The sequence below is a fragment of the Artibeus jamaicensis genome, unplaced genomic scaffold, assembly GCF_021234435.1.
Source record: "Artibeus jamaicensis isolate MK-2021 breed Jamaican fruit bat unplaced genomic scaffold, CSHL_Jam_final scaffold_286, whole genome shotgun sequence".
Lineage (NCBI taxonomy): Eukaryota > Metazoa > Chordata > Mammalia > Chiroptera > Phyllostomidae > Artibeus > Artibeus jamaicensis.
Window position 1 is genome coordinate 2029632 of NW_026522034.1, and position 27380 is coordinate 2057011.

The following is a 27380-nucleotide window of genomic DNA, read 5'->3' on the forward strand; positions in this document are numbered from 1 at the left end:
GAGAAAAAAAGACTGAAGAAGAAAGACCATATTTACCCCCAAACTGTAGAACATCTACAAAGAATTTAACTAAGGAACATGTAATGAGAATACCAGAAGGAGTAGAAAGAAATAAAAGCAGTATTTGAAGTAATAATGACTGAGAATATCCCCAAACCCCCCCCAAAAAACCCTGTCAAAAACCAAAACTACACATAAGAACATCATATTCAAACTGAAGAAAATCAAAGATGAAGAAAAAAATACTGAAAGAAGCCAGACCAAAGAAATACCTTGTTTATAGAGGAGCAAACATAAGAAATGTGTTTGGCATCTCTTCAGAAACCATGTGAACAAAGAGAGAGAGAGTGGAGTGAAATATTTAAAGTTTTCAGAGGAAAAAACCCAATAATCTTAATTTCTGTACCTTGTAAAATTATCTTACAAATTGAGGGGAAATGAAGATTTCCTCAGACCAACAAATAAACAAATATTGAAGAAACTTATTTCCAGTATACCTACCCTGCAATAAGTATTAAAAAGTTCTTCAAAGAGAAGGAAAACAATACAGATCGGAAACTGGGGTCTACATAAAAAAAGGAAGAGCATTAGAGCATGAAAAGTGAAAGTAAAATAAAACCTTTCTTTATTCATAATTGATATAACAAAGAAGTTTGTATGAATAGCAACAATGTATTTGATTATGTATGCTTATACACAAGTTTAGTGTAAGTGAAATGAATGGCAGCAATGACATAAGGGCTGAGAGGGAGGAATTAGGAATATTCTGCTAATATAAAGCATTTGAACAATCCATTAAGCAGTGTAGTGTTGTGTGAAAGTGGATATGAATTGGTTGTAACTATAATATTGTAAACTCTAGGGCAACAAGCCACTAAAAAAAGTTTTAAAAAATGCTATGCTAAGAGGGGAGAGAAAATGAATTATATAAAATGCTCACTTAACCTCTGCTCCCAAAAAAAGGCAGAAAAAGTGTGGAAGTCAAAAATAGGGGGAAAAAAGCAGCAAGTATAGTTGATTTAACCCAATTACATCAACAGTCAGTCACCTTAAATGTCAGTGGTCCAAATACACCAATTAATAGATAGAGATGGTCAGAGTGGATCAAAAAAGTTTCAACCACATGCTTTCTATAAGAAAGCCACATTTCTGTAAGAAATCCATGTTAAATATAAAGAAATATAGATTAAAGGTAAAGGAATGGATAGACAATAATATAACATCAATTGAAAGAGAGTGGCTATATTAATTTCAGAAAGAGCAAACTTCAGGGCAAGAAAAGTTATCAGATAAAAGAGGGCTATTACATAATGATAGAGATAAAAAATACATGATAATCCTTTATGTGTATGTGTCTAACAACAGAGTGTCAAAATATGTGAGGCAAAAACAGAAGGAGAAAAAAAACTGATAAAATTACTATTATGGTTGGAGACTTGACCACCCCTTTATGAGAAACGAACAGATCCAGAAGGTAAACAATTAGCACCTGGTTAAACTCAGTAGCAGCATAAATCAACTGCATATAATTGACATCAATAGGACTGTGTCATCCAACAGCAGATTATACATTTTTCCCAAGCTCCCATGGAACACCACCAAGATAGATCAATATCTGGGCCATAAAACATGCCTTAACAAATTTAAAAGAATAGAAATTATTCTATGTCTGCTTTCAGACCACAGTGAAATTAAACTATAAATAGGTAACAGAGGAGGCTGGAAAATCCCAAAATACTTACAGATTATACAGTACCCTCCTTACCTCCCTCCCTTCATTTATTTACATTGTTTATTCTATTATAGTTGTCCCAATTTTTTCTTTTATTCCTGTCCACCAGCCCACCCTTCTTCGCCCACAGTCAATCCCCTCTCCATTGTCCATGCCTATGAGTCATTCATACATGTTCTGTGACCGGTCCCATCCTCTTCCCTTCCATCATTCTACCCCACCCACCTCCTCTCCTATAGCTATCAGTCTAGTCCGTTCCATGTTTCTGGTTCTATTTTTCAAGTTAGTTGATTTTTTTTCATCAGATTCCAATTACAAGAGAGGTCATAAGGTATTTATCTTTTGTTGACTTCACTTAGCATTAGTAGTCTCCAGTTCCATCCATGCTGCTGCAAAAGATAGGACTTCTTTCTTTCTGCTGTTTAGTATTCTGCTGTATAAATATACCAGTTTTCTAATCTACTCATCTAATGATGGGCACTCGGGCTGCTTCCAGCATGGAGTTATTGTAAACAGTGTGCTATGAACATTAGGGTACATAAGTTCTTTTGAATTGGTGTTTCAAGATTGTTAGGGTATATTATCAGCAGTGAAATTGCTGGGGTCATAAGGCAGTTCCATTGTTAATTTTTTTTTTTTTTTTTGGAAATTAACATACTGTCTTCCACAGTGGCTGCACCAGTCTGTGTTCCTACCAACAGTGTACTAGGGTCCCCTTTTTTCCACATCCTTTCCAGCATTTGTTTGTTAACAATATATTTTTAAATAATACATGAGTCAGAGAAGAAATAAAGAGAAATTATAGGATATCTTGAAAAAAATACAATTTAGGAATATTTGTGAGATACAGTAAAAGCCATGGTTACAGGTAAATTTATAGCATTGAATAAATATATTAGAAAAGAAGAAAAATCTACAATCAATAATCTAAGCTTCCACATTAGGAAACTAGTAAAAGTAAATTAAATTCAAAGTAAGCAGAAGCTAAAAAATAAAAACTAGAGCAGAGATTGAAAGTAGAAAATCAACAAAATGAAATGTTGGTTCCTTGAAATGGTCGATAAAATCAGTAGGTCTCTAGCCAGTCTAAAAATAAAAAGGACACAAATTACTAATAATAGAAATGAAAGAGGGGATACCAGTACAGATCTCCTGGACACTAAAAGGATAACAAAGTAATATTATGAACAACTCTTGGCTACAAATTTGATAACTACGATAAAATAACTCAATTCTTTGAAAGATACAATCTGCCAAATTTCATACAAGAAACAGGCAATTTTAATAACCTTCCCAAAAAGAAAGCATCAGTACAAGAAAGTATTCCTGGTAAATTCCACCAAATATGTAAGGAAGAAATTATACCAATCTTTTACATTCAGTTCCTGAGAACAGAAGCAAAGAGAATGCTTCCTAATTCATTCTATGAAGTTAGCATTACCCTAAGACCAAAACAAGGCAAAGACATCACCCCCCAGGCACCAAGCACCCCCCCCAAAAAAAAACAACAACCCCTAAAAGAAACTAGAGCCCTGGCTGTGTAGCCATATTGAGCACGGCTAAACAAAAACCCACACAAAAAAAAACTAGAGACTAATATCTCTCATGAACATAAGTGTAAAAACCCTCAAAAAATACTATTAGCAAATTGAATTCAACAATGTATAAAAAGAATTAAATACCATGACCCAGTTAGATTTATTCCAGACAGGGCTGGTTCAAATTCAAAAATTGATTAACAGAATCCATCATATCAACAGGATAAAGAAGAATCACATAAGCATATCAATAGACGCAGAAGAAGCTCTTGGCAAAACCCAACATCCATACACAATAAAAACTCTCAGCAAACTTGGAACAGAGGAAAACTTTTTTCAAGTTTATGAAGAACACCTACAAAAATCTAACAGCTAGTATGCTTCATGGTGAGTAACTCAAAGCTTTCCCTCTAAGATCAGAAGAAGGCAAGGATGTCCTCTCTTATCACTGCTTTTCAAAATCATAGTGGGAATCCTAACTAATGAAAAAAGACCAAAAAAAAAAAAAACCAAGGAAATAAAAGGTACGCAGATTAAGAAGGAAGAAGCAAAACTCTCTTTGTTCAAGGGTAACATGATTGTCTATGTAGAAAATACGAAAGATTGACAAAATAAAAATTTTTTAAAAGCCCTACTGAACAAACAAACAAACAACAACAACAACAAAAAACCCTCCTGAAACTTCTGAGCATAGCAAGGTTGTAGGATAGAAAGTTAAATATAAAAATCATTTGCTCTCCTATATATCAGCAGTGAACAAGTAGAATTTGAAATTGTATTAGCACTCCCCAAAATAAAATACTTCAGTATAAATGTAACAAAATATTTATAAAATCTACATGAGAAAAACTGCACAACTGTGGTGAAAGGCATTAAAGGAAGAAGTAAAGAAATGGAGAAATATCCCATGTTCATGAATAGAAAGAGTCAATATTGTCAAAATGTCAGTTCTAAGTTTCATCTGTAGATTCAGCTCAATCCCAATAAAAATCTCAGCAAGTTATTTTGTGGCTATCAATAAATTGATTGTAAAGTTTATATGCAGAGGCAAAAGACCTAGAATAGCCAACTGAATATTGGAGGAGAAAAACACAGTTGAAGGACTGACACTCCCAAGATTTTCTGTTTAGTTACAATAATCAAAACAGTGTGATACTGGTGGGAGAAAAAAAAAAAAGGCAGTAGATCAATGGAACAAATACAGAGCCCAGAAATAAACCCATATAAATGTAATCAGCTGATCTTTGACAAAGGAGCAAAGGTAATACAATAAAGATAGTCTTTTCAATGAATGGTGCTGGATATGAACACCCACAAGCAAAACAAAACAAAGCAGACTACATAGCCTTATACTCTTCATATAAATTAACTCAAAATGGCTCATAGAAGCCCTGGCTGGTGTAGTTCAGTGGATTGAGCACAGGCCTGCGAACCAGACCAGTTCGATTCCTGGTCAGGGCGCATTCCTGGGTTGCAGGCCAGTTCCCTGCAGGCCAGTTCCCAGCAGGGGACGCACTAAAGGCAACCATACACTGATGTTTCTCTCCCTCTCTCCTTCCCTCTCCCTCTAAAAGATAAACAAAATCTTTAAAAAAAAAAATGGCTCATAGAACTAAACGTAAAATGTAAAACTGTAAAATTCCTAGAAGATAACATAGAAGAAAATCTACATTATCTTGGGTATGGCAATGACTTTTTAAGATATAACACCAAAAGCATAGTGCATGAAAAAAAGAATTGATTAGTTGGACTTCATTAAAGTGAAAAATTTTGCTCTATGAAAGTCAGTGTCAAGAGAATGAGAAGATGTATCTGAAGAAAAAACATATTTGCAAAAGACATATTTGATGAAAAAACTGCCATCTAAAATATATAAAGAACTATTAAAACTCAACAGTAAGAAAGTGAATAACCCAATTTAAAAAATGAGCAAAAGACCTTAACAGATTTCTCACCAGAGGAGATATACAAATTGCAAGTAAGCATATGAAATGCTGTTCGATATCATGTGCCATTAGTGAACTGGAAACTAAAACAATGAGGTACCACTTCACAGCTATTATAATGGATAAAATACCAAAACATTGATAACACCAGTTGCTGGTGTGGATATGAAACAACAGGAACTCTCCAATTCATTTCTGGGGAAAATGAATGCAAAATGGCACAGCCACTATGTAAGATTGTTTGGTGGTTTCTTATGAAACTACTCACTTTCTTTTTTGAGGGGCTGGGAGGATCAAACTACTTTATTTGAAGGAGTGGTACAAATGAAGGACATAAGTGGATGATTGGTACAAGTTATAGAAAAGGTAAAGGTAACTCCATCATGCACACACTGCTTTGGTGACTAGGGAAGTCACTCCCGTGGCAGTTGGGAAGGCAGCCTAAGGCTTAGCTGTTTGCACTGTCTCCCAGAGTGTGCTTGTCAAAGAGATACTCTGCTATGCCAGATCCAGGGGCCCCAACCTGCACAAGTTGGTTAGGTGATCACCCAGCTCTTTGATGGATTTCTCTTGCTCATCCAGGTAGTGAGTCTCAGTGAAGTCACACAGGTGATCATTTTTTTTCAGTGTCCAGTTTGCGCAAGTCCAGTAGTGACTGATTCACACTTTTTTCCAAGGGTAATGCACACTCCACTGCATTCAGCCCATTCTCCCAGTCATCACGTTCTGGTTTCTTGATATCCTGGAGGAAGATCTGGCTAGCTGGTTAGTTCTGCAGCTTCATCAGTTTCTCAGCATGTTCCCTCCTCATGAGATTGGTGAAGAAAATACTTGGCAAAATTCTTCAAAGCCACATCATTGCGGTCAAAGTAGTAAGACATGGACAGGTAGACGTAGGAAGTGTAGAGCTCCAGGTTGATCTGGCAGTTGATGGCAGCCTGCCAGTCCTGGTGGTAGTTCTGGCACACCTTCGAGACAGATGTGGTCATGATGGCACCTGAGGGCAGGCGGCTTTGTGGTGCTGGAGGAGTGGCGGGGACTTTGGGATGGTCTAAGGGCAGTGCTGTGAGGAGGTGGCAGAAGGATGGATCTGGGCAGCTGACTGGAATGGGGGGTGTCGAGCGCTGGGTTCGTTCAAGCACTGTTGAAGCAGGAAATCACGGTGACTCCCAGCGAAGACTCTAAAACTACTCACTTTCTTACTATCAACTGCATTCCTTGGTATTTACCCAAAGGAGTTGAAAACTTACATCCACACAAACCTATACATGATGTCTGTAGTAGCTTTATTGATGTCAAAATTTGGACACAACCAAGATATCCTTCAACAGATAAGTGGACAAACTGAGGTACATACAGATAATGGAACACTACTCAGTGCTAGAAGAAATAAGTTATCAGGCCATGAAAAGACACGGAAGAACCTTAAATACATATTACTAAGCGAATGGAACCTATCTGAAAAGGCTGCAAACCGTATGATTCCAAACATGATAGTCTGGATGAGGTAAAACTATGGAAATATTAAAAAGATGAGCAGTTGCCAGTGGTCTGAGAGAAGATGGGGGTGGACAGGCAGAACAAAGAGGATTCATAGGGCAGTGAAACTATTCTGCAAGATACTAGAATGGTAGATATATGTCATGTATTTGTAAAACCCCGCAGAATGAGTACACCAAAAGTAAATCCTAATGTAAACTATGACTTTGGGTAATGATAGGTGTCAATGTAGACTTATTGATTGTAAAAAAATGTACTGCTCTGGTGGGAGATGTTGATAGTAGGGGAGAGTGTGCATGCATAAATGGGATATATGGGAACTCACTGTAATGTGTGCTTGATTTTGCTCTAAACTTAAAAACTAATCTAAATAGTGTTAAGTAAAAAATATTCATATATAGTATATTTAATATAATTACATGGCTTATTATAATATATACTGGATATAAACAGGTTTAAGAATGAATACAACTAATTTGATATACATAAAATTTAACTGAAGCAAGTACAAGTATAAATGCTTACTAGGGAGTAATCTACATTTTGCTGAAAGCATTCAGCATGCTGTAGTCATTAATCATACATTTTACAGAGAGAATAAGAACAGTGGCTAATCCCACCAGCCAGTTAACTGGGGTTCAGTTAAGTGAAATTCAGTTACGAATTCTTTCTCCATAGGATTTGATGAGATGGGAAAAGATAAGGATAGGTATTTGGGGAACAATTGGGTACTTAAACTTTGGGGGAGGTGAGGATAAAACAGTGGTGATACAGTACAAACTTAGGGTTGCTTCAAGAGAAGGGCATAAAAAGATGTGTGTCTGGGTGTGGGTGGGCAGAAAAATACAGCTCTGTTCCCAAAATCTAGAGCCCAGGTTTTTATAACTAGGGCAACTGTTGACTTTAAAAATGTTGGTAGAGTTAGGAACCAAGCAGTAGGAAAACAGATTCATTAATTCAACAAGTATTTATTGAGTATCTAACATTCTAGGAACTTTCTGTATACTGGGGATCCTCAGTGACCAAAACAGACAAAAACCCCTGTTCTCACAGCTCAGTGTACTGGGACAGACAGAAAAACAAGGTAAAATAAGTAAAATGAATGTTACATAGTATTAAGTATGAAGAAAAAAAAAAGCAAGGAAAGAGGCCATAAAGAGTATATGTCTGGAATTTTATTTAGAGGCCAGAAAAGGCTTCACTGAGGAGACCTGAAGATGGTGAGAGAACTATACATGCATGCGAGGAGTGAGTGGGGCAGTGCAAAGGAGTAAAGTTGACCCTTGAACAACATGGGTTTAAACTGCCGATGTCCACTTACTATGGGAGAGTGGGTGTAAATACTGTAAATGTGTTTTCTTGTGATTTCCTTAACATTTTGCTTAGCTGACATTATTGAACGAACATAGTTTATAGTACATATAACATACCCCTATGCTGCTCAAAGGTCAACTGTATACTTGATGTGACCGAAAGAGGCAAAAATAGATGACATCCTACTGCTCAAGTAGGGGGCCAGATCATATCAGTTTGGCCACTGAGAAAGAAGATACCTATAATGAAGGGTTCCTGGTGGCTTAACTGAGCTCAGTATTAAAAGAGCAGAACCTGACAGTCATTTCTACACAGGGTCCTCTCATGCAAACTGCATTTCAGGGAGAAGCCTGCACTGAACTACCTGCCTCTACATTGTGTTTCTGCATTCTAAGCCAGCCTTTATAAAGGATTTCCTGGAATTCTATTTCAACCAATAAGACTGAGATTTTCCCCATCCAACCAGGGTTTCACAACAGTTACCAGAGACAGTTAGCTAGATGTTAATAAAGAAAAGAGAAGAAAGGTAATTAGACATTGAGTTTAATAAACTGGGAGCATGAGTCTGTTTGCTTCATCAGGAAGCTAGTGCTTTACATCTCAGGGCATTATAGCATTACTCAGCCAAGGGAATTAACACTCCTACCTTCTGCCTTCTGGTACCACATTGTTGGGGTCACAGGAGGAGGCGCTTGACCAAAGAGGCCCATCAGTCTAAGGGATGGGCCTATCAAAAGCCTGCAGAAACTAGTCCTGGCTGGTGTAGCTCAGTGGATTGAGCGTGGGCCTGCGAACCAGACAATCGCGGTTCGATTCCCAGTCAGGGCACATACCAGGGTTGCAGGCTGGTTCCCTGCAGGCCAGTTCCTAGCAGGGGACGCACAAAAGGCAACCATACATTAATGTTTCTCTCCCTCTCTCCTTCCCCCTTCCCCTCTAAAGATAAATAAAGTCTTTAAAAAAAAAAAAAAAAGCCTGCAGAAATAGGAAGTTGACTGGTTCTTTTGAAAAGCACCTGGTCCATCTCAAACCCAAGCTAACATAACCTCAGGGAAACAAAGAAGCTGTCTTTCTTTCTCTTTCATGCTGTGAACCCATACTGGCCCCATTTGTTTGCATTTTCTCTTTCTCTGGAGCATATCACCCCCTGGGTCTAGCAGCTACCAGGGCCCAGGCAGATAGTATAGCTTACAAAAGAGTAAGCTTTAATAAAACAGCAGAAACCTGTACGCTGGCTTTTGTTTTGGCCTTCATGAGGACAGGGTTGGACTTTTTCCACGGTGGGATGGACAGAGATGGGACACTGGAAACTCGGATGACCTTCCACACAAATAAACCATCTTACTACACTACAATCTACCTTATGTGTGGGTCCTAAGAATGCTTTCCTTATGATTCTGTAGAAGAGCCTAATTTCCACCAACAACACAGTTATATTCCCATTAACACCTTCATCAACCAATCAGAGCAGCTCCATTCTGACCAATCAGAAAAGTGCTTTTTGGACCAATGAAACTGTGAAGCTTTAGAGCCCTTATTTGCATGAGGATGGACCAATCAGGAACCAGGTGCAGGACTTCTGTCTATATATCTATCTATGTAAGTCAGCTCTCTTCTGGCTGAATGCACTTTCCCTTTCCACTAAAGACTGAATCTACCTGACTGAGCTGAAATACTGAACATGTCTCACCAGAGCACACCAGTGGAAGCCTGAGCAGAATGGCACAGAACAGAGCTCACCAGCACAGAGTGGAGTAGGCCAGTGAAAAGCAAAGCTGACTGGCACAAAACAGAGCTGTCTCAAGAGCTGCCCCTCAAGAGGGTCCTGAAACAAGGGCCACCTTGTCCCAGGGCTGCCTTGCAGATGTACTGTTTCAAAGCCTTGCTGTGTCAGTTAAGCTGTTTGCACTGAATAGTTTTCTTCTTTATCATACCTCAAATTGGGTATTTTTATTGTCACTTTAATTGGTGCCAACCACCACTGGTTGACGTAAGTCATAGTAAGATTTTTGGCTTTTATTCTACGAAGAGAAATTACTGGAAGGCTTTGAGTAGATAAGGCATGGAACCAAACATTTTTGTAGGATGACTCTGGCTGTTTAGAGAACAGAATTAAGTGTGGATTGGGTCAAGGGTGGCAGTAAAGAGATTATTTAGGAATCTACTGCAATAATCCATTTGAAAGATGAGGATTACAGTGGTGCTAGTGGTAGGAAGAAGCGACTATATTCTTGACATATTTTGAAGTTAGCTAATTTCTAGGTTCAAAATAAATTAGGAAAAGAATATAAACTGTGGCATTCGTATATTATAACTTGCTTAGTGATAAACGGTGGGATGTGTATATTGATGTGACAGCATGAAATGCTTTCTCTCTGATGGCTAGTGGCTTCTGCTATAGATGTGCTAATTAACTAGAGGAATTCTGTTGAGGTGTGAGCAGCCCCCTGGGCAGCAAAGAGGTAAGGAAATATGTACAAGGTAATGACTGCTTTTTAGTAATTCATTGGAGTCTCCAAAAACTGGACTCAGATTAGCTGGAGTCAATAGACCAACCAAGAACTAAGGGATTGAGAAATTTCACACTCTTCTTTGGATTCCTTTCCAGGCCTACATGTCTATGGACAGCACCCACCTCTTACCTCCCCCCTCCTCCCTTCTCTTAACAATAAGAGATGACAGGATTCCAGACTCTCTTAAAATGAATTTGAAAATTAGTTCTTCAATATTATTGAATTAGACTTTCTCAATAAATAAACCTTTCCTTGCTCCAAACTTCGGTCCATTGAGTATTTATTTACCTTTCTTTGAAGCATCCAACACACAGGAACTTGGGGACTGGGACACTGACAGTATACTTGCAGTTTTTTCAGGTGTTCTTTTTGGAGCCACAAAAGAAACAATCCAGCCACCATTTAATGGAAATGTTTGTAATGTTTGTATGTCAACCATAAACATTTGTTGAACACCTTTACTGAGTGACCAAGATGGTGCTTCCTGTCAGTGGTGCATAGATTTGCTTTATGGAATTTTATGGGTTGTTATTCTCCCTGGTCTAGAGATATTATTCTCAAACAACAAGAAGTGGGAAGAGGCCAGAGTTAGAACAAACATAAATCTTCCATCTTTGTTTACATTTGAAGTAAAAGTTTTACAAACTTATGAGTCATATATTTTCTAGAAGTATTAGATAATTTAAAAGAACTGGGTTATTGTTTGTATTTCTTTCTGAACAGTTTGATCACTGTACGTGCATTACACCCCCAGCCACCCCTAAATGGAACGTTAATGGAGAATTGTTACCATCAGGAAACAAATGTGTTGTAAGAAATGCAAACAACCATAAACATCTAGAAATAGTGGTCTTTACCAGGTGTAAAGTACAGTGATAACATAGGAAAAATAAAAAATATTTTCTTCTACCAAAACAAAAATGTCATTTTACAAGTAGAGTACTGCTTTTTGAAGTAACAGTCCACCCACTTGTCTTTTCACTGGTGTCTACTGGTTCCAAGTTGCCCTCCCAACATGGCCTATTGAAGCACTTCTTTTGCTATTTGTAAACAAGGAGAAAACTGCTCAAGTACAAATTTGGACCAGTGCTGGAACTGCAAGTTAAAGTAATACAATAAAACTTGGCATTACTTACTTAGTGTAGAGTACTTTCCCGAACAGTTTCCTGGGACACTAAAGTACTGTGAAACAGTAAAAAAGTGGGAATGTATCAGGTAGGGGAAGAGAGATTAACAGGTGGGGAAGAGAACACCAGAATGGGCATGTACCTTTTAGGGAGCCATATTGTTACTGTAGATACTTAGCTTGTTATAAGTGAAGGAGGGAGGCAAAGGGAATCACACATTTTTGGACATACTCAACCAGAAAGCATAAGCCTGCTTGCTTAGCCAAGAAGCTAGAGCATCACACACTCCAGGGAATCAGCATTGCCCTGCAAAGGGGATTAACAACCCTCCCTCTCCTGCACACCAGTTTTTCAGTCTCTCAGTCCTCTTGCCAAACTCTGCGCCTGGGGCAGCAGGGCACGTGGAAGGCAGGTAAACACATGCACAATAGGGGCCAAAATGGTAACCACAAAGGCCTGTTAATTTAGCTTGGGGAAAGAAGTGGTAGATTGGAAGACAGGTTAACAGAAACCTCCAAAAGCTTGGGAGGTTAATGGTTAATTTAAAAATAACCAATTTTCAGGCATTTGGGATGTCTGGTCCATCCCAAACACAAGAAAATATAACTCAGCTTAACAAAGCAGCTCTCTTTCGCTTGGGAATATGCCCTTGCCCATTTGTTCCTGCATTCTCTTCCTAGAGACCATGCGGGTCTAGCAGCTGTGCACACTCCAAACACAGGCTGCTCTAGGCGGGAGCCTGGGCACAGCAGAGCATCCTGGAACAGCACTAAGCTACCTGGTAGGGGATTGAGACTATTTAGCAGCCACTTGTGTACTCCAATGGACTAAGCTTTAATATAAAACAGAAACTCTGGATAATGGCCTTGTTGAATACATGGTTGGACTTTTCCATGGCAGGACAGACAAAGATGGGATACAAGGGCAGTTTTCTATTTCCACCCAAATAAATCTTGCCGCACCACAATCTCCCATGTGTGAAATGCTTTTCCCATGATCTTGTGAAATGCTTTTTCTCTTGATCCTGCGAAAAAGCCCTGCTTCCACCAGCAACATTACAACATAGGAAAAAGTATTTTCAGTGACAGTCAATGGCTTAACCAACAAGTTTATTTGTTTTTTTCCATAAGATGGCTCCAGTAGCATTTACTTCTCATAAACTTCACTTGAAATAATTCTGTTAGATTACATTGTGACAGCTGTCATATCAGTGTGCATTTAAAATTTTTTTCAAAATTGGTGAATTTTTGTGGAGCCATTTTAATATTGAAGATGAAAAAATATGTAACATTTTTGGCATACCCTGCTTTATTATTTCAAGATAGGTAAAAAAATGCAACTGCACCTCAAAAAAAAATTTGTGGAGTGTATGGAGAAGGTGCTGTAAATGATTGAACACGTCCAAAGTGGTTTGTGAAGCTTCATACTGCAGATTTCTTGCTGGCTGATACTCCATAGTGGGGAGACCAGCTGAAGTTGAAAACAATCAAATCAAGACATTCATTGAGAACAATCAACGTTATGCCATGCAGGACATAGTCAAAATACTCAAAATGTCCAAATCAATAAGGTTATTGGTGAAAACTAAAACTGCATCTTATTTTATGGAAACAGTGGGACTTTTTTGCCAACACAGTGTAATAATCTAAGGCCTTCTATGTTTATCAAGAGGAAAAATGGGTATTAAATGGAGCTGAAAAATAATGCTTTTCATAGTGTATCATATATCACTGGTTGAGACATCAAACACCAGTAAATAAGACTGACAAAAAATTCTTATCATTTTACATTTCATAATCTAGTAGGGAAACATATATAAACAGTAAAAAATGTAAAGGGTGTAATCACTGAGCTGTGCAAATGTATTTATTATTTAAACATGATAAAGACAGGAAAGAGATGGAGATGAATTAAACATGTTAAATAGGACAAGGGTCTCAAGGTCTGGGCAGTTTTTACCAAATGTTATTCTTGCTAAATGTTAAAATGCAGACCAGCTGTAAACAGGATGACCTTGACTTGACCTCCACCAGATACATGTGGCCAACTACAAAGAAGAAATCAGTGTGCAATTGTATAGGAAGTGACTAAGCCTTTTCAGGAGACAGAGCTTTGGATATGAATACCATCACCTTTATTTGCCATAAGTGAATAAAAATAGTTTGTGACAACCACTGTCTTGTTCTTGAATACAGCACCCTAAGGTGCAGAAATCCCTAAGTTCTATAAAAGATGAGGTAACCAGCTAAGATAACTGCTAATTATCACAATAAAGTCATAGATGCACTGGAAATGTGAAGGAAACAGAATATACCAGTTGAGTAAACACCTGAGAACACTTTGCTCAGTATAATTACGTGTTTGAAATCCAGACTCATGTCAAAGAGGTAAATAGGATTCCCTTCCAGTTCTAAAACAAAAGGAATGAAATCGGACCAGAGGAATGCAATATATGGGAAAGCAGAAGAAATAAATATACCTAGTCTCTTGACACAAAACTGATTACAACTCTACAGTAAGGGTCCTTACTGTTTCAAGAAACATTGCTCTTCTATTTACTTATATTTTATGCTTTTTTTTTTTCAGCTCAAACTTGCAGCTACAAAACAACACTGCAAAGAAAAGATGGAAAAAAATGTTCCTTTCTGTTAGAGGCAATAACTCCCAAATCTTTTATCCTTTCAAAGCTGGTTAGTATTATAAAATTATAGGATTTGAGAAGGAAAATCAATGATCATTTATAAAAACTGCAGTTGTAATAAAAGGAAATAGGTCCTACAAAAATGTGCTTAATTTTAATCAACTAACTTACAAATTAAATTCTGTGCATAGGAAGAATTCCTAAAATACAGCTTTGGGTAGTGGGAAATTTTTCTTCAGCCAAAAGTTGAAGACGAAAACACACAAAACTTCAGTCACAGAGAGGCAAAGTAGTTAATAGTCTTCACTGTTTTTGAATAATACAATGAAATTCAGTTTTTCTCACAAAACAAACAGGCAAAATTGCAATATACTTAACAGAACAGTTTTAAACTGTCAACTGATGTCATTGGTGCCAATTCAAATGCCAACAGGAATCCCCAGTATAGGGTGTGGTGAAGAAGGAAACTTTATTCCGTGCAAAATATCTTAATTCAAATGCAGCAGGGCTTTGAAAACAGGATGGCAGTGAGGCAGCCCTGGGTCCAGGCCCCTCCAGCTCTGCTTTACTCTGCCCCAGTGCTACAGTGACAGTGCTCTACTCTGCTCAGGCAAGACAAGCCAGGAAAGTCTTTAGTCTTCAATGGAAAGGGAAAGTGAACTCCCAGAGCTGGAGGGGAGCCGGCTTATATATACAGAAGTTCCTGCATCTGGTCCCTGATTGGTCAGTCCTCATGCAAATGAGGACTCCAAATCCCCCCCTTTTTTTAATTGGTCCAAAAGAAACTTACATGATTGGTAAGAATGGAGGTGCTTTGATTGGTTGGTGAAGATGTTGATGGTGATATAGCTGTGCAGCTCCAGTTGGATGGGGAAAGCCTCAGTCCTATTGGTTGAAATAGGATTCCAGGAACTGCTTTATAATGGCTGGCTCAGATGCCAGAAACAAAATACAGGCAGGCACTTTGTTGAAGTGGCAGGGAGTTCAGTTGCAGAAACAGGTTGTTCAGTGTAGGCTTCTCCCTGTTTGCATGACAGGCCCCTATGTAGAAAAAAGCTGCTAGGCTGTTTTATTATTACTATTTTTTAATGTGAGCACAATTAGCAACCAGGAGCCCTTACTGGTACTTTTTAGTAGGTATGTTCCTTCTCAGGGTTCATGAAACATTAAAAGAGAAGAAATGGAAAGGCAAGGGTCCTTATCACTTTGACTAAATTTAGCTTTAAATCCTGGTCCTATAAGACATCTTTCTCTCTATGTATAGACATACCCTTTAGGGAACTGGGTCTTTCAATAATAAGCAGCTGCCGAGGCAGCTGAAGACAGTAGTAACCCAGAATGGTCACAGGGTCTGGACTTCTGGCAGGTGCAAGATAACATCTTAAGTTAATGTTTCAGTTCCTGAGTCCAAAGGTGGACCGAACACCTGGCCACCTTCCCACCAGACCAAACAGAACACCAGAAAAGACATCAGAACTGTTCTTAAGACTTGAAGAAATGATTTATTACTGTTACCTTACTTTACCTCCAACCAACAAGCTCCCAGCATGACTCTGAACCCCTAACCCCTAGTGTCTTGTAAACCTACATAACATAGAGGAGTTTGGGCTTTTGAGCATTAGCTTCCCACTTTCCCGAATGGAGCAACTCAAAATACAGCCAATCTTTCTCCCCTGCAGTTCTTGGTGTCTAGTGTCTGGATCTGTCAATGTTGGGTAGTTCTGTTCTGTTACTAATGTAAAACTCAAATTTATTTTGGTATATTTTGGTTTAGAATCCTAAGCTGACAATACTCAAGACTTCAGAAAATATACCAACTCACAGAATTCAAATTTGGCATATTTAAAACTCTAGAAGACCAGTTTCCTAGGAACATATTTCCTTTAAATACCCTATCCAATATGATAAAGCTGGCCCTTCATACACAGAGCCTCCAGGCTCTTTAACAAGGCAACTCCCATGTAATACTTATTATTTTCCTTCCTAGAATATAAGCTACTGATTTTGTTTCCTTTGTTTTCACATGAAAACAAAAACAAGTTTAAAATCATGTAACACTGACTAGGAGCAACCAGACTAATTAAATAACTTCAAGATTTTTGGTGTTTGGTATATTTATTAAAATCTAGTAACACTTTTAATTCCAGAGTTTCCCATTGCTGTTCAAAGGCTCACTTGGTCCGGTAAAACAGGACTGGGTCCCAGGGAATACGAATTTTCAGAATCACTTGTTTTGCCTTCTTCGTATGTTAAACATACTCACTTGCCTGTTAGTAAGTACGTCTATTGAGAACAGAAATCTACTACGGTACTATTTAGAGGTATTATATGATCATTGTCTTTCAATATGCTCATATGTAAAATGGTGCTGACACCTCCCCTATTTAACACAAAAAGACATTGTGAGACTCAAATATTAACACCTTTTTAAAAATCAATATTTTATTGATTATGCCATTATTGTTATTCCAGTTTTTCACTCTTTCACTCCATCTGGCAACCCCCATTCTCTCCACTAATCCCCTTCCCTGGCTTAGCGCACATCCATGGGTCATGCATATAAGCTCTTTGGCTACTCCATTTCCTATACTGTTCTTAACATTCCCCTGTGTATTCTGTACCTACCAATTTGTACTACTTAATCCCTATTCCTTTTCCCCCATTCTCCCCTTCCCCCTCTCAATTGATAAACCTCCAACTGATCTCCATATCTGTAATTCTGTTTTCGGTCTGCTTGTTTGCTAGTTGTTTTTTAGATGCAGTTGTTGATAGCTGTGAAATTATTGCCACTTTAATGTTCATAATTTTGATTTTCTTATTCTTAGATAAGTCCCTTTAACATTTCATATTATATGGCTTGGTGATGATGAACTCCTTTAGCTTTACCTTGTCTGTGAAGCACTTTATCTTCCCTTCAATTCTAAATGACAGCTTTGCTGGATAAAGTTTTCTTTTTATTATTTTCTAAATAAGTTTTGAATTTATTGCTTTCTCTTCTCCTTCCAGCACTCCTATGATTTGAATGTTCATACATTTGAAGTTATAGCAAAGGCTTCTTAGCCTACCTATCCTTGTTGTTTGGATTCTTTTTTCTTCTTGCTGTTGTGATTGAATGTTTTTTAATTCCTTATATTCCAAATCATTTATTTGATTTTCAGTTTCATCCACTTCACTGTTAGTTCCCTGTACATTTTTGTTCACTTAGTGTAACCCTTACTTCTGCCTGGGTCCTTTTTATGCTGTTGACGTACCCAATGAGTTCCTTGAGCATCCTAATAACTAGTATTTTGAACTCTATCTCCATTTTGTCTAGTTCTTTTTCTGGAGTCGTGTTCAGTTCTTTCATCTGGGCCATATTTGTCTCCTTATTTTGGCAGCCTCCATGTTTGTTTCTATGTGTTTATTAGGTATAACTGCTTTGACTCCCTTTCTTAGTAGTGCTGCTATTGTAGAAAAGCTCAGGGATAAGTTGGGTGGGGTAATCTAATGTGAACTGGAATAGGTAATCACCAGGGTGGGCAACCTGTGCGAACCAGGTTGATGGAGTCTTTAATATGGTGTAGCTGCTCTGAGACTCTGTGTGTGGGAAGGCTCAGAAAGAGGATAATGCTGTTGCCAGGCCTCTGGAGTTTTCTCTGGGAGGGAGCTGTCCCTGGCACTTGCCCTGATGCCAGATACTTTAATGTCTCCTATATGCCACAGGTACCCTTCCAGCTGCTGTCCCAGGGCTGATGTTAAGAGGGAGCAACTCTGTGTAAGTCTTATGTTCATTGTGGGCCCTTAAAAAGGACTCCTGAGAATCCTGTAGTTTCTTCTGCCACACCAACCCGCTTCCCCCCACCACCACTACTGGTTTTTACAGCCAGAAGTTATCTGTGGGGACTTATCTTCCTGGCACTAGAAACCTGGGCTGAATGGTTTGGTTGGGGTTGGGAATCCCTTGCTCCTGAGGTATCCCTTCCCTCTTTTATTTACCATACGTGGGTGCAGGATATCTTGTTCCATGTCTCCATGCCTCTTCACACATCTTTGCGCCTCCTACCTGTCTGAATGAATGTGACTTCTTTAATTCCTTGGTTGTCAAACTTCCATACAACTCGATTTTCTGATGACTCTGGGTGACATTAATTTTGTAGTATACTTGTAACTTTTGCTGTGGTTTTATGAGGAGGGGAGCTGTGTTTTCCTCTGCCGCCATCTTGTTGGAAGTCCCTCAAATAAGTATCTCTTTATGTTAATTTACAAACAAAAGAATATGAAAGCTTTCTTTTGCTATGTTACAAAATTTTCATTAAAATATTTATGAAAAGGGGGGACTTCTGCCAAGATGGAGGCATAGGTGGAAACATTGTGCCTTTTTGCACAACCAAGTTTAAAGACAACAAAATTTTAGTAACAAAAAACGCAGCTAAAACACAGAAAATTGAACTATACAGAAGTCCGACAACAACAAACCCTTCAGCTAGAACAGTAAGAGGGGCGGAGCCAGCGACTGGCAGAGCGGGATTGTGCAGGAAAATGCAACCAGACCAACCAGGCACACAGGCAGCGGTCTGCAGATCCTAGGCGTGGGGTTGCAACAGGCAGGCCCCCAAGACCCAGTGAGGGCGCAAAGCAGCTGGCTGACCACGGTCACAGATTCGCGCACAGACAAACCAGCGAAAGAACGAGCATTGAGACAGACCGTGCAGGCCCCAGCGGCAGGAAGCAGCAGAAGGGATCGCCATTGCCCCTCTCTGACCCCGCCCCCACATGCAGTGTCACAACCCAGCGACCTGGGCGGCCCTGCCCTGGTGAACACCTAAGGCTCCACTCCTCATACATAACAGGGGCAAACAGACCAAAACATGGCTCAAGAAGGACTCAAACCCCAGAGCCCATAACTCTTTAAGTGACCAAGAAATAGCCAAACTTTCAGATGCACAGTTCAAAATACAGGTGATCAGGATCCTCACAGAACTGGTTGATTTTAGTCACAAATTAGAGGAACATATGAAGGCTAAACTAATTAAAATGAAGGGAAATGCACAGGAAAGCAATAGTGATGGAAAGGAAACTGGGACTCAAATCAAGGGAGTGGACCAGAAGGAAGAAAAAAATGACCAAACAGAAAAGGATGAAGAAACAAGAATTCAAAAAAATGAGGAGAGGCTAAGGAACCTCCAGGACATCTTTAAATGCTCCAACATCTGAATTATAGGGGTACCAGAAGGGGAAGAGGAACAGCAACAAGTGGAAAACTTATTTGAACGAATAATAAAGGAGAATTTCTCCAATCTGGGAAAAGTAGTAGACTTCCAGGAAATCCAGGAAGCTCAGAGAGTCCCAAAGAAGTTGGACCCAAGAAGGAACATACCAAGGCACATCATCATTACATTAGCCAAGGTTAAAATGAAGGAGAGAATCCTAGAAGCAGCAAGAGATAAGGGGACAGTCACCTACAAAGGAGTTCCCATCAGACTGTCAGCTGATTTCTCAAAAGACCCCTTCCAGGCAAGAAGGGGCTGGAAACAAGTATTCCAAGTAATGAAATCCAAAGATCTAAAACCAAGATTGCTCTATCCAGCAAAGCTTTCATTTAGAATGGAAGGACAGATAAAGTGCTTCTCAGATAAGACCAAATTCAAGGAGTTCATCATCACCAAGCCCTTATTATATGAAACGTTAAAGGGACTTATCTATAAAAAAAGAAGAGAAAAAGATGAACAGTGAAAGGACAGCAAACTCACAGTTATTAACAACCACACCTAAAACAAAAGCAAACTAAGAGAACAGCTAGTTGAGGAGCAAAACCATAGAAATGAAGATCACATGGAGGGTTAGCAACAGGGGAGTGGGAGGAGGAGAAGAGGGGAGAAGGTACAAAGAATAAGTAGCATAGATGGTAGGTAGAAAATAGATGGGGGGAGGGCAAGAATAGTAGGGGAAATATAGAATCTAAAGAACTTGAGACACGTGGTCATAAACTAAAGGGGGGAAATGGTGGGGGAGGAGGGTGCAGGGTGGAGGGGAATGAAGGGGAGAAATAGAACAACTGTAATGGCATAATCAATAAAATTTTAAAAATATTTATGAAAAAGTATAGTATACCCATTATCTTATATTAAAAATTAGTGATATAAGAAAAAATTTTTGGAAGGAAAAACACCAACAACGCTCAATGTCATTATGTTAAGGTGGTGAAATTATGAGTAATTAGCTTCCAACCTTTAACAACCAAATGTTCAGTAATATGGTTAGGTTACTTAAAAGACAGAGCAGCGTACCATCAAGAATCACAAACTTTCTAAATTTTAATTTCATATGCAATACACAAATAACTTTTCTTTTATTAAAACACTATTTTGACTAGAGAGCTAAAATTCCCTTTGACTAGACTCTCTTTACTCCCCTATCTAGGAAGTGTGCCTTGAAAGGCATCTCTATCTTACTGTTGAAAGGAGTCTTATGGATAATTCCTAATGATATATTTAGTCTCTCTCTTCTTACTCTCTCAACTCAGAATATTCCCTACAGGGCAAAAAAGAGTAAACATATATAGTAGGAATGAAACCAGAAAAATAAGTGATCGTGCTGCCTGTCACTATCGGAATGAATACATGGAAACAAGCATTGATCTTTATGTTCACTTTATTCAGATGCCAGGATTCTGAGAAGATGGTGGGTTATGTAGACTAAAGTTAAGTCTACACAACTTAACATCTCTAAAATAACCTTTTTATGAGGAAAAGAAAAGGGTAAGTGAGCATTTTGGGAAAAAGTTAAGCAGGTAAGAGTTGTAGTTAGCAGCAATTTTCCTAGTATTTCTTTATCCACTGATCAACAATTCTTTTTCTGTGTTGTGAACTCTCCCTCCCTGGAACACAATGACTCAACACCAATTTCTTGCTCTTTCTCTTCTCCTTCTGGCACCCCTATGATGTGAATGTTGGACCTCTTGAAGCTATCCCAGGGGCTGTTTATACTGTCGTCATAATTTTGGATTCTTTTTTCTTCTCGTTGTGCTGCGTGGTGGTTTTTTTGTATCCTTATATTCCAAATCATTGATCTGATTCTCGGCTTCATCTACTCTACTGTTGTTTCCCTGTAACTTGTTCTTTATTTCAATTAGTGAATCCTTCATTCCTGACTGAGTCTTTTTTATCCTGTTGAGGTCCTCACTAGGTTCCTTGAGCATCCTTATAAACAGTGTTTTGAACTCTGCATCTCATAGATTGCTTCTCTCCATTTTGTTTAGCTCTTGTTCTGGAGTTGTAATCTGTTCTTTCATTTGAGCTATGTTTCTTTGTCTCCCCATTTTGGCAGCCTCCATGTGTTTGTTTCTGTGTATTAGGTAGAGCTCCTTTGACTCCGTGTCTTGGCACTGTGGCCTAATGTAGTAGGTGTTCTGTAGGATCCAGTGGCACAGCCTCCCCTATCACCCAAACAGGGTACTTGGGGTGTGCCCTTCATGTGAGCTAAGTACTACAAGCCCTTCTTGTAGTTGAGCCTTGGCTGCTGTTGGCAGATCAATGGGAGGGATTTACCCAGGCCAGTCAGCTGCAAGGACTGATTGTAACCACTTACCACCAGCCTCTCCTGTCAGTAGAGGATCAGCTGTGCAGGGGCAGGGTGGTGATGCTCTGACATGGTCTGTAGCTGTCCACTGGGTGCACTGGCCCTGGGGTTTCCTTAGTGGTGCAGACCAAGGTCAGCCCCCACATGTGTTTAGCCCCAGGCACCCTGCCTGAGGTGTAGAGCAGTCTCAGATTGCACTGGGGTAGCAGATTCCCAAGCAAAGCCAAGCTATGAATCTAATCTGGCTGCAGCTAGGGCCCACTGAAGCCCACTATTGCTTGTTTGATAGCATTTAGGAGCCAGGACCAGCAATTCTTATGGAAAAGCAGCTTGTGTAGGGCAGAGCCTCTGGGAATCTCCAAGGTGAGTCAAACACTGTTAGCCAGGTTGATGGAGTCTCAGATATGGCACCAGCTTGCCAGCTCTGTGGGGAGAGGGTTTATTTAGCAAATGGACAGTCGCCTCTGCTCACCTTGATGCCAGACACTTCAGTTTCTCCCTGTATACCACTGGTGCCTTTCAAGCTGCTACCCTGGTGCTGGAGCTCAAAGGGAGTGAGTCTGAGTAGATGAGTCTGTGTGTGGGTTCTTTAAGAGGAACTATGTGGGGCTCCAGAGGTTTCTTCCACCAACTGTATCCCAGCTGGTTTTTGCAGCCGGAAATTGTGGGCACTTATTTTCCTGGCACTAGAATCCTGGAGGCCCTGGTATGGGTCTGGGATTCGTCACTCCTGAGATATTCTTCCAGAATTTTTATCCACATGGGTGGGTACCAGCATGTCTGTGTCTGCACCCCTCCTACCAGTCTTGATGGATGTGGGTTCTTTAATTCCACACTTGTCAGACTTCCATTCAACTCAATTTCTGACGTTCCTGAGTAATGGTTGTTCTATATTTTAGTTGTAATTTTGATGTGATTGTGCAAAGAGACAGTCTGTGTCTCTCTATGCCACCATCTTGACTGGAATTTCTGTGTGCTTTCCCTTTCATTGTTGAGTTCACTAGGTGTCCTTGGTGGCAGCACCTGCTATAAGGGCAGGGGGAGCTCCCGAATGATCTCGTAATTTGCTTCTCAGTTTTCCCAGTTAATGGGGCACTTTGTGTCTTGAGTAGTTTGTAGTTCCTTAAGTGGCTAATGTTTGGGGTCACGTTTGAGTGTTTTTTTTTTAAATATCACTTCCTTGATGAGTGGAAGGCTGCTGCTTTTAGCAATATGAGGTAGAGCCGTGGATGGTGAGCATTGAAGGAAAACACCTTTCTTACAGTGATATGCTAAATGAAATTACTCTCTTTATGACTTTGTCCTTTTATCCTTTTAGTCTGATAACCAAAAGTCTAAGTGATTTATTTGTTTTCTTTAATTTAGCTTAGTTTCCTGTACATAAGTGCATCTTTTTCTGCTGTTGGTCATCATAGTGATGATGTAAAGCATTTCTGGCTTGAAAGTGTGCTTTCTTTCATTCTAAACCATATCAGTATGCCTTCCATCCTCCACTTCCTTTGCATCATTTCCTTTTGGAGGGCTTAGTTTGTCACCATTTAATCTAAGGGCAATTCATCTGGGACTGAGAACTGGTAATGCTATAATAATAATGTTCTTTATATAATAATACTCAGAGCACTTACCATCTTAGCCTTTACCTGTTGATGAAGGCCTTTCAGTTTAATCCTTCTCAATAACCCTTTGGGTAAGTCAGCAATTTTGTCTCAGAAAGTGAGATTGTATCTTGAATAACTTGCTCAATTTGCAATGCTGCTTAACACTTTCTACAGGAAATGAAGAATACTTTTGAAGATATTCTGAATAAACAAAAAAGGAATTTTCCATACTATGTCTTAGTTGTAAAAAAAATTCCTAACTATTTTTAGTCTGTTCAGTTGATTAAGATCAGGGTTGAAACCCCATTCTTTAACCATAGAGTTTAAATTCATGTGTCCAAGTCAAGAAAATAAATATTCAGGTCAGTTTCTATTCTGCTGATGATGTGATAAAGTTAAGGAAGGCTGGCTCTTAAATTACTGGAACTTGAACTAGAAGTAATTAAGCCATTAATTATTTTTTATTCTCTTTTCCCTTTAGAGAGATGGAAACTTTGATGACTAGTTCCACACTGCCTCCCCTTTTTGCAGATGAAGATGGCTCCAAGGAGAGTAGTGATCTGGCTACAAGTGGGTAAGCAACCACTTTGGGACACTGGGCCTCTGCCTAGGCTTCAAAACAGAGCTTCTGAGAAAGTATAGGTGCTACAGAGGCAATTTTATATCATAAGAACAGAATGTACGTTGTTGCATTTTGTAAAGAGAGTGAGAGCCATTGTAAACTGCTTTGTAATCTGCATTCAGCTCTCTCTTGCAATCCTCTAGCTTCCATGAACAATAATATGTTAGGTATAGCAAACATCAGCTACTCAAGGTTATGAGAATTACATAGCTGCCTTTAAGGAAATACTTACCACAGGACTTGTTCTGGAAATCAAATGTATTTTCTGTTTGAATTGCCACACATACTAAAAGTTTTTTCCCCAAAGGTTATATATATTTTTTAAGATCAGATTTTTTAAAATATGTTTTTTTCTTCTGTATGCTTAGAAGCTTCAGCTTACTTCTGTCTGTTTCTTTTTCTTCTCCTGTCTCCTGTTTTTGCTATTTCGGACAGATAAAGGCATATAGAAAAGAGCTATTAGCAATAGCTCTTTTTCCCATGAAAATATGTTACACTTGAACTTTTATCTTTTGTGTTTAAAAGTTATTTGTTAGACGTACAGATAGATACACTTTGCCTACTCACACAACAAAAAGGACAACAACAAATTTAAAAACCAAAAATAACCAGAACTGCCAGAAAATTAAACTGTATGGAAATCCAACAACCAAAGAGTTAAAGAAGAAACATTTCATTCAGACTATACCACAACACAGCAATATCGGTTGCCCCACCCTGGCAAATACTTAAGGCTCCACCTCTTACAATGTAACAACTGCACCAAGACAAATAAGGACCAAATGAAAGAACAGATCAAAACTCCAAAAATAGAACTAAGCGATAAAAAGATAATCAACCTATCAGTTGCAGAGTTCAAAACACTGGTAATCAGGATGCTCACACAAATGGTTGAGTATGGTTGCAAAATAGAGGGAAAAGTGAAGGATGTGAAAAGTAAAATAAAGAAAAATATACAGGGAACCAACAGTGAAGGGAGGGAAACCAGGACTCGTATCAACAATTTAGACCAGAAGGAAGAAATGAACATTCAACCAGAACAGAATGAAGAAACAAGAATTCAAAAAAATGAGGAGAGGCTTAGGAACCTCCAGGGCACCTTTAAGCATTGCAACATCTGAATCATAGGGGTGCCAGAAGGAGAAGAGGAAGAACAACAAATTGAAAACTTATTTTAAAAATAATGCAGGAGAATTTCCCCAACCTAGCAAAGGAAATAGACTTCCAGGGCGTCCAGGAAATTCAAAAGAGTCACAAAGAAGTTGGATACAAGGAGAAACACGCCAATGTGTAATGCATTACCCAAGATTGAAGATAAGGAGAGGATCTTAAAAGTAGCAAGAAAAAAGGAGACTGATACCTGCAAAGGAGTTCTCATAAGACTCTCAACTGATTTCTCAAAAGAAAGCTTACAGGCCAGAAGGGGCTGGAAAGTAATATTGAAAGTCATGAAAGGCAAGGACTTACATCCAAGATTACTCTATCCAGCAAAGCTGTCATTGAGAATGGAAGGGCAGATAACATGCTTCCCAGAGAAGGTCAAGTTGAAGGAGTTCATCATCACCAAACCCTTATTATATGAAATGTTGAAGGGACTTATCTAAGAAAAAGAAGATCAAAAATATGAACAGTAAAATGACAAGAAACTCACCACTATCAACAACTAAATCTTTAAAAAAAACAACAAACAAACTAAGCAAACAACTAGAACAAGAACAAAATCACAGAAATAGAGATCACATGGAGGGTCAGCAGTGGGGAGGGGAAGAATGGAGGAAAAGGTACAGGGAATAAGAAGCCTAAAAGTTAGGTACATAATAGACAGGGGGAAGCTAAGAATAGTTAGGAAATGGAGAAGCCAAAGAACTTACATGTACAACCATGGACATTGGAACTGGGAGGGGGCATGGTGGATGCGGGTAGGAGAGGGGGTCAGGGAAAATAGGACAACTGTAAATAAATAAAATATATCTTTTTAAAAAGCATAATTGGTAAGTACAAAAAAAGCTTTTGCCAAAGAAGTGTATTTAATAACAGATTGAAATGTTAGCTAATCTCTAAGATGAATATTCTTTAGAGCTCTTTAAAAATAGACTACATTTTTTAATTCTGTTTCCTGCCTTCACATTTTCTTCTTACCTCATTAATATCTGCCTCTCACCTTGCTATTCGGTCTTCTTCTCCATGACTTTCCTGAAGTCTGCCTATTGCTAAGTTGATTTCATTCAGTGCGAAGTTTTCTGAGTATCTACTATGTGCCAGACACTGCTCTGAGTACCATATATTAAGCAATGACCAAAACAGGCATAAATCCCAGTCCCTGTAAAGTTCAAATCCTACCAGGGTAGTCAGACAAAAAAAAACAGGACAAATAAGTAAAATATATACCTACTAAAAAATAAAGTAGGATTTGGGGTTCAGTTTTAGATAAGATGGCCCAGAGAGGCTTTAATGAGAAATTTACTTGAATAAAGACCTAAAGGAAGTACGGTAGCTAGCCTGCAGTTATCTGAGGAACATTATTCTAGGCAGAGGGAGGAATGAGTGCTAAAATCCTGAGGTAGGTGTGTTCCTACCTTTTAGAAATAGCTAAGATGGCAGTGTGGCTGGAGCAGAGTATACCAGAGGGATAGGATTAATTGAGGGCCACATCAGTGCTTCTGAAACTGGAATGTACATATGAATTGCCTAGAGAGCTCATTAAAATGTAGGTTCTAAGTTAGGAAGTTGAGTTAGGACAGGAGATTCTACATTTAATAAGCTGCCAGGTAATGGCTGTGCTGCTAGTGTAAGGCCCATGCTTGAGTAGCAAGGTACTAGATCTTATAGGATCTTGGAGGTCAAAGTGAGCACTTTAACTGTAACTCTGAGTAAGATGAGAAAGCATTGGAGGATTTTGAGGAGAATGATATGAACTGTGATTATTATGTTCAGAATAAAGTGAAGGGAACAGGGACTGAAGCAAGGAGACCAGTTAGGCTCCTGAAATAATTTAGGTGAGAGTTGATGACTGAAAAAACATTGCTAGTGACTTTGACAAGAATATTTTTGGTGGAGTCACAGGGGCAATAACCTCACAGGAATAGGTTTCAAAGACAATGTGAATGGGGGGGAGGGGCAGTGAGAAGTGTAGAATTCTAGATATATTTTGAAGGTAAACCAAACAGGATTTCTCTGAAAGATCAGATAAGATGTAAGAAGGGAGAAAAAAAGCAGTCAAAGATAACTCCAAGGTTTTAGCTAACTCCTGAAAGAGTGAAGAGGTAGAATTAACAGACAAGGAAATGGAGAG

At 38.9% G+C, this 27380-nt stretch overlaps 1 protein-coding gene and 1 pseudogene across 5 annotated transcripts in view; one reads left to right on the forward strand and one right to left on the reverse strand.

The window, feature by feature from the left end:
* Nucleotides 1–27380, forward strand: part of HMG20A (high mobility group 20A) — a 96495-nt gene that overhangs the window by 24587 nt on the left and 44528 nt on the right. For 2 of the 5 annotated variants that reach the window (XM_037131182.2, XM_037131163.2), the window contains one exon: nucleotides 23948–24040. In XM_037131182.2, the coding sequence (XP_036987077.2) occupies nucleotides 23952–24040 (89 nt within the window). In that variant the 5' untranslated portion in view covers nucleotides 23948–23951. Of the gene's footprint in view, nucleotides 1–3492; nucleotides 3658–14256; nucleotides 14361–18044; nucleotides 18066–23947; nucleotides 24041–27380 lie in introns of those variants that run through there. The other 3 variants (XM_037131178.2, XM_037131188.2, XM_037131162.2) reach the window with 3 other exon arrangements.
* Nucleotides 5665–6217, reverse strand: LOC119038665 (ferritin heavy chain-like; annotated as a pseudogene).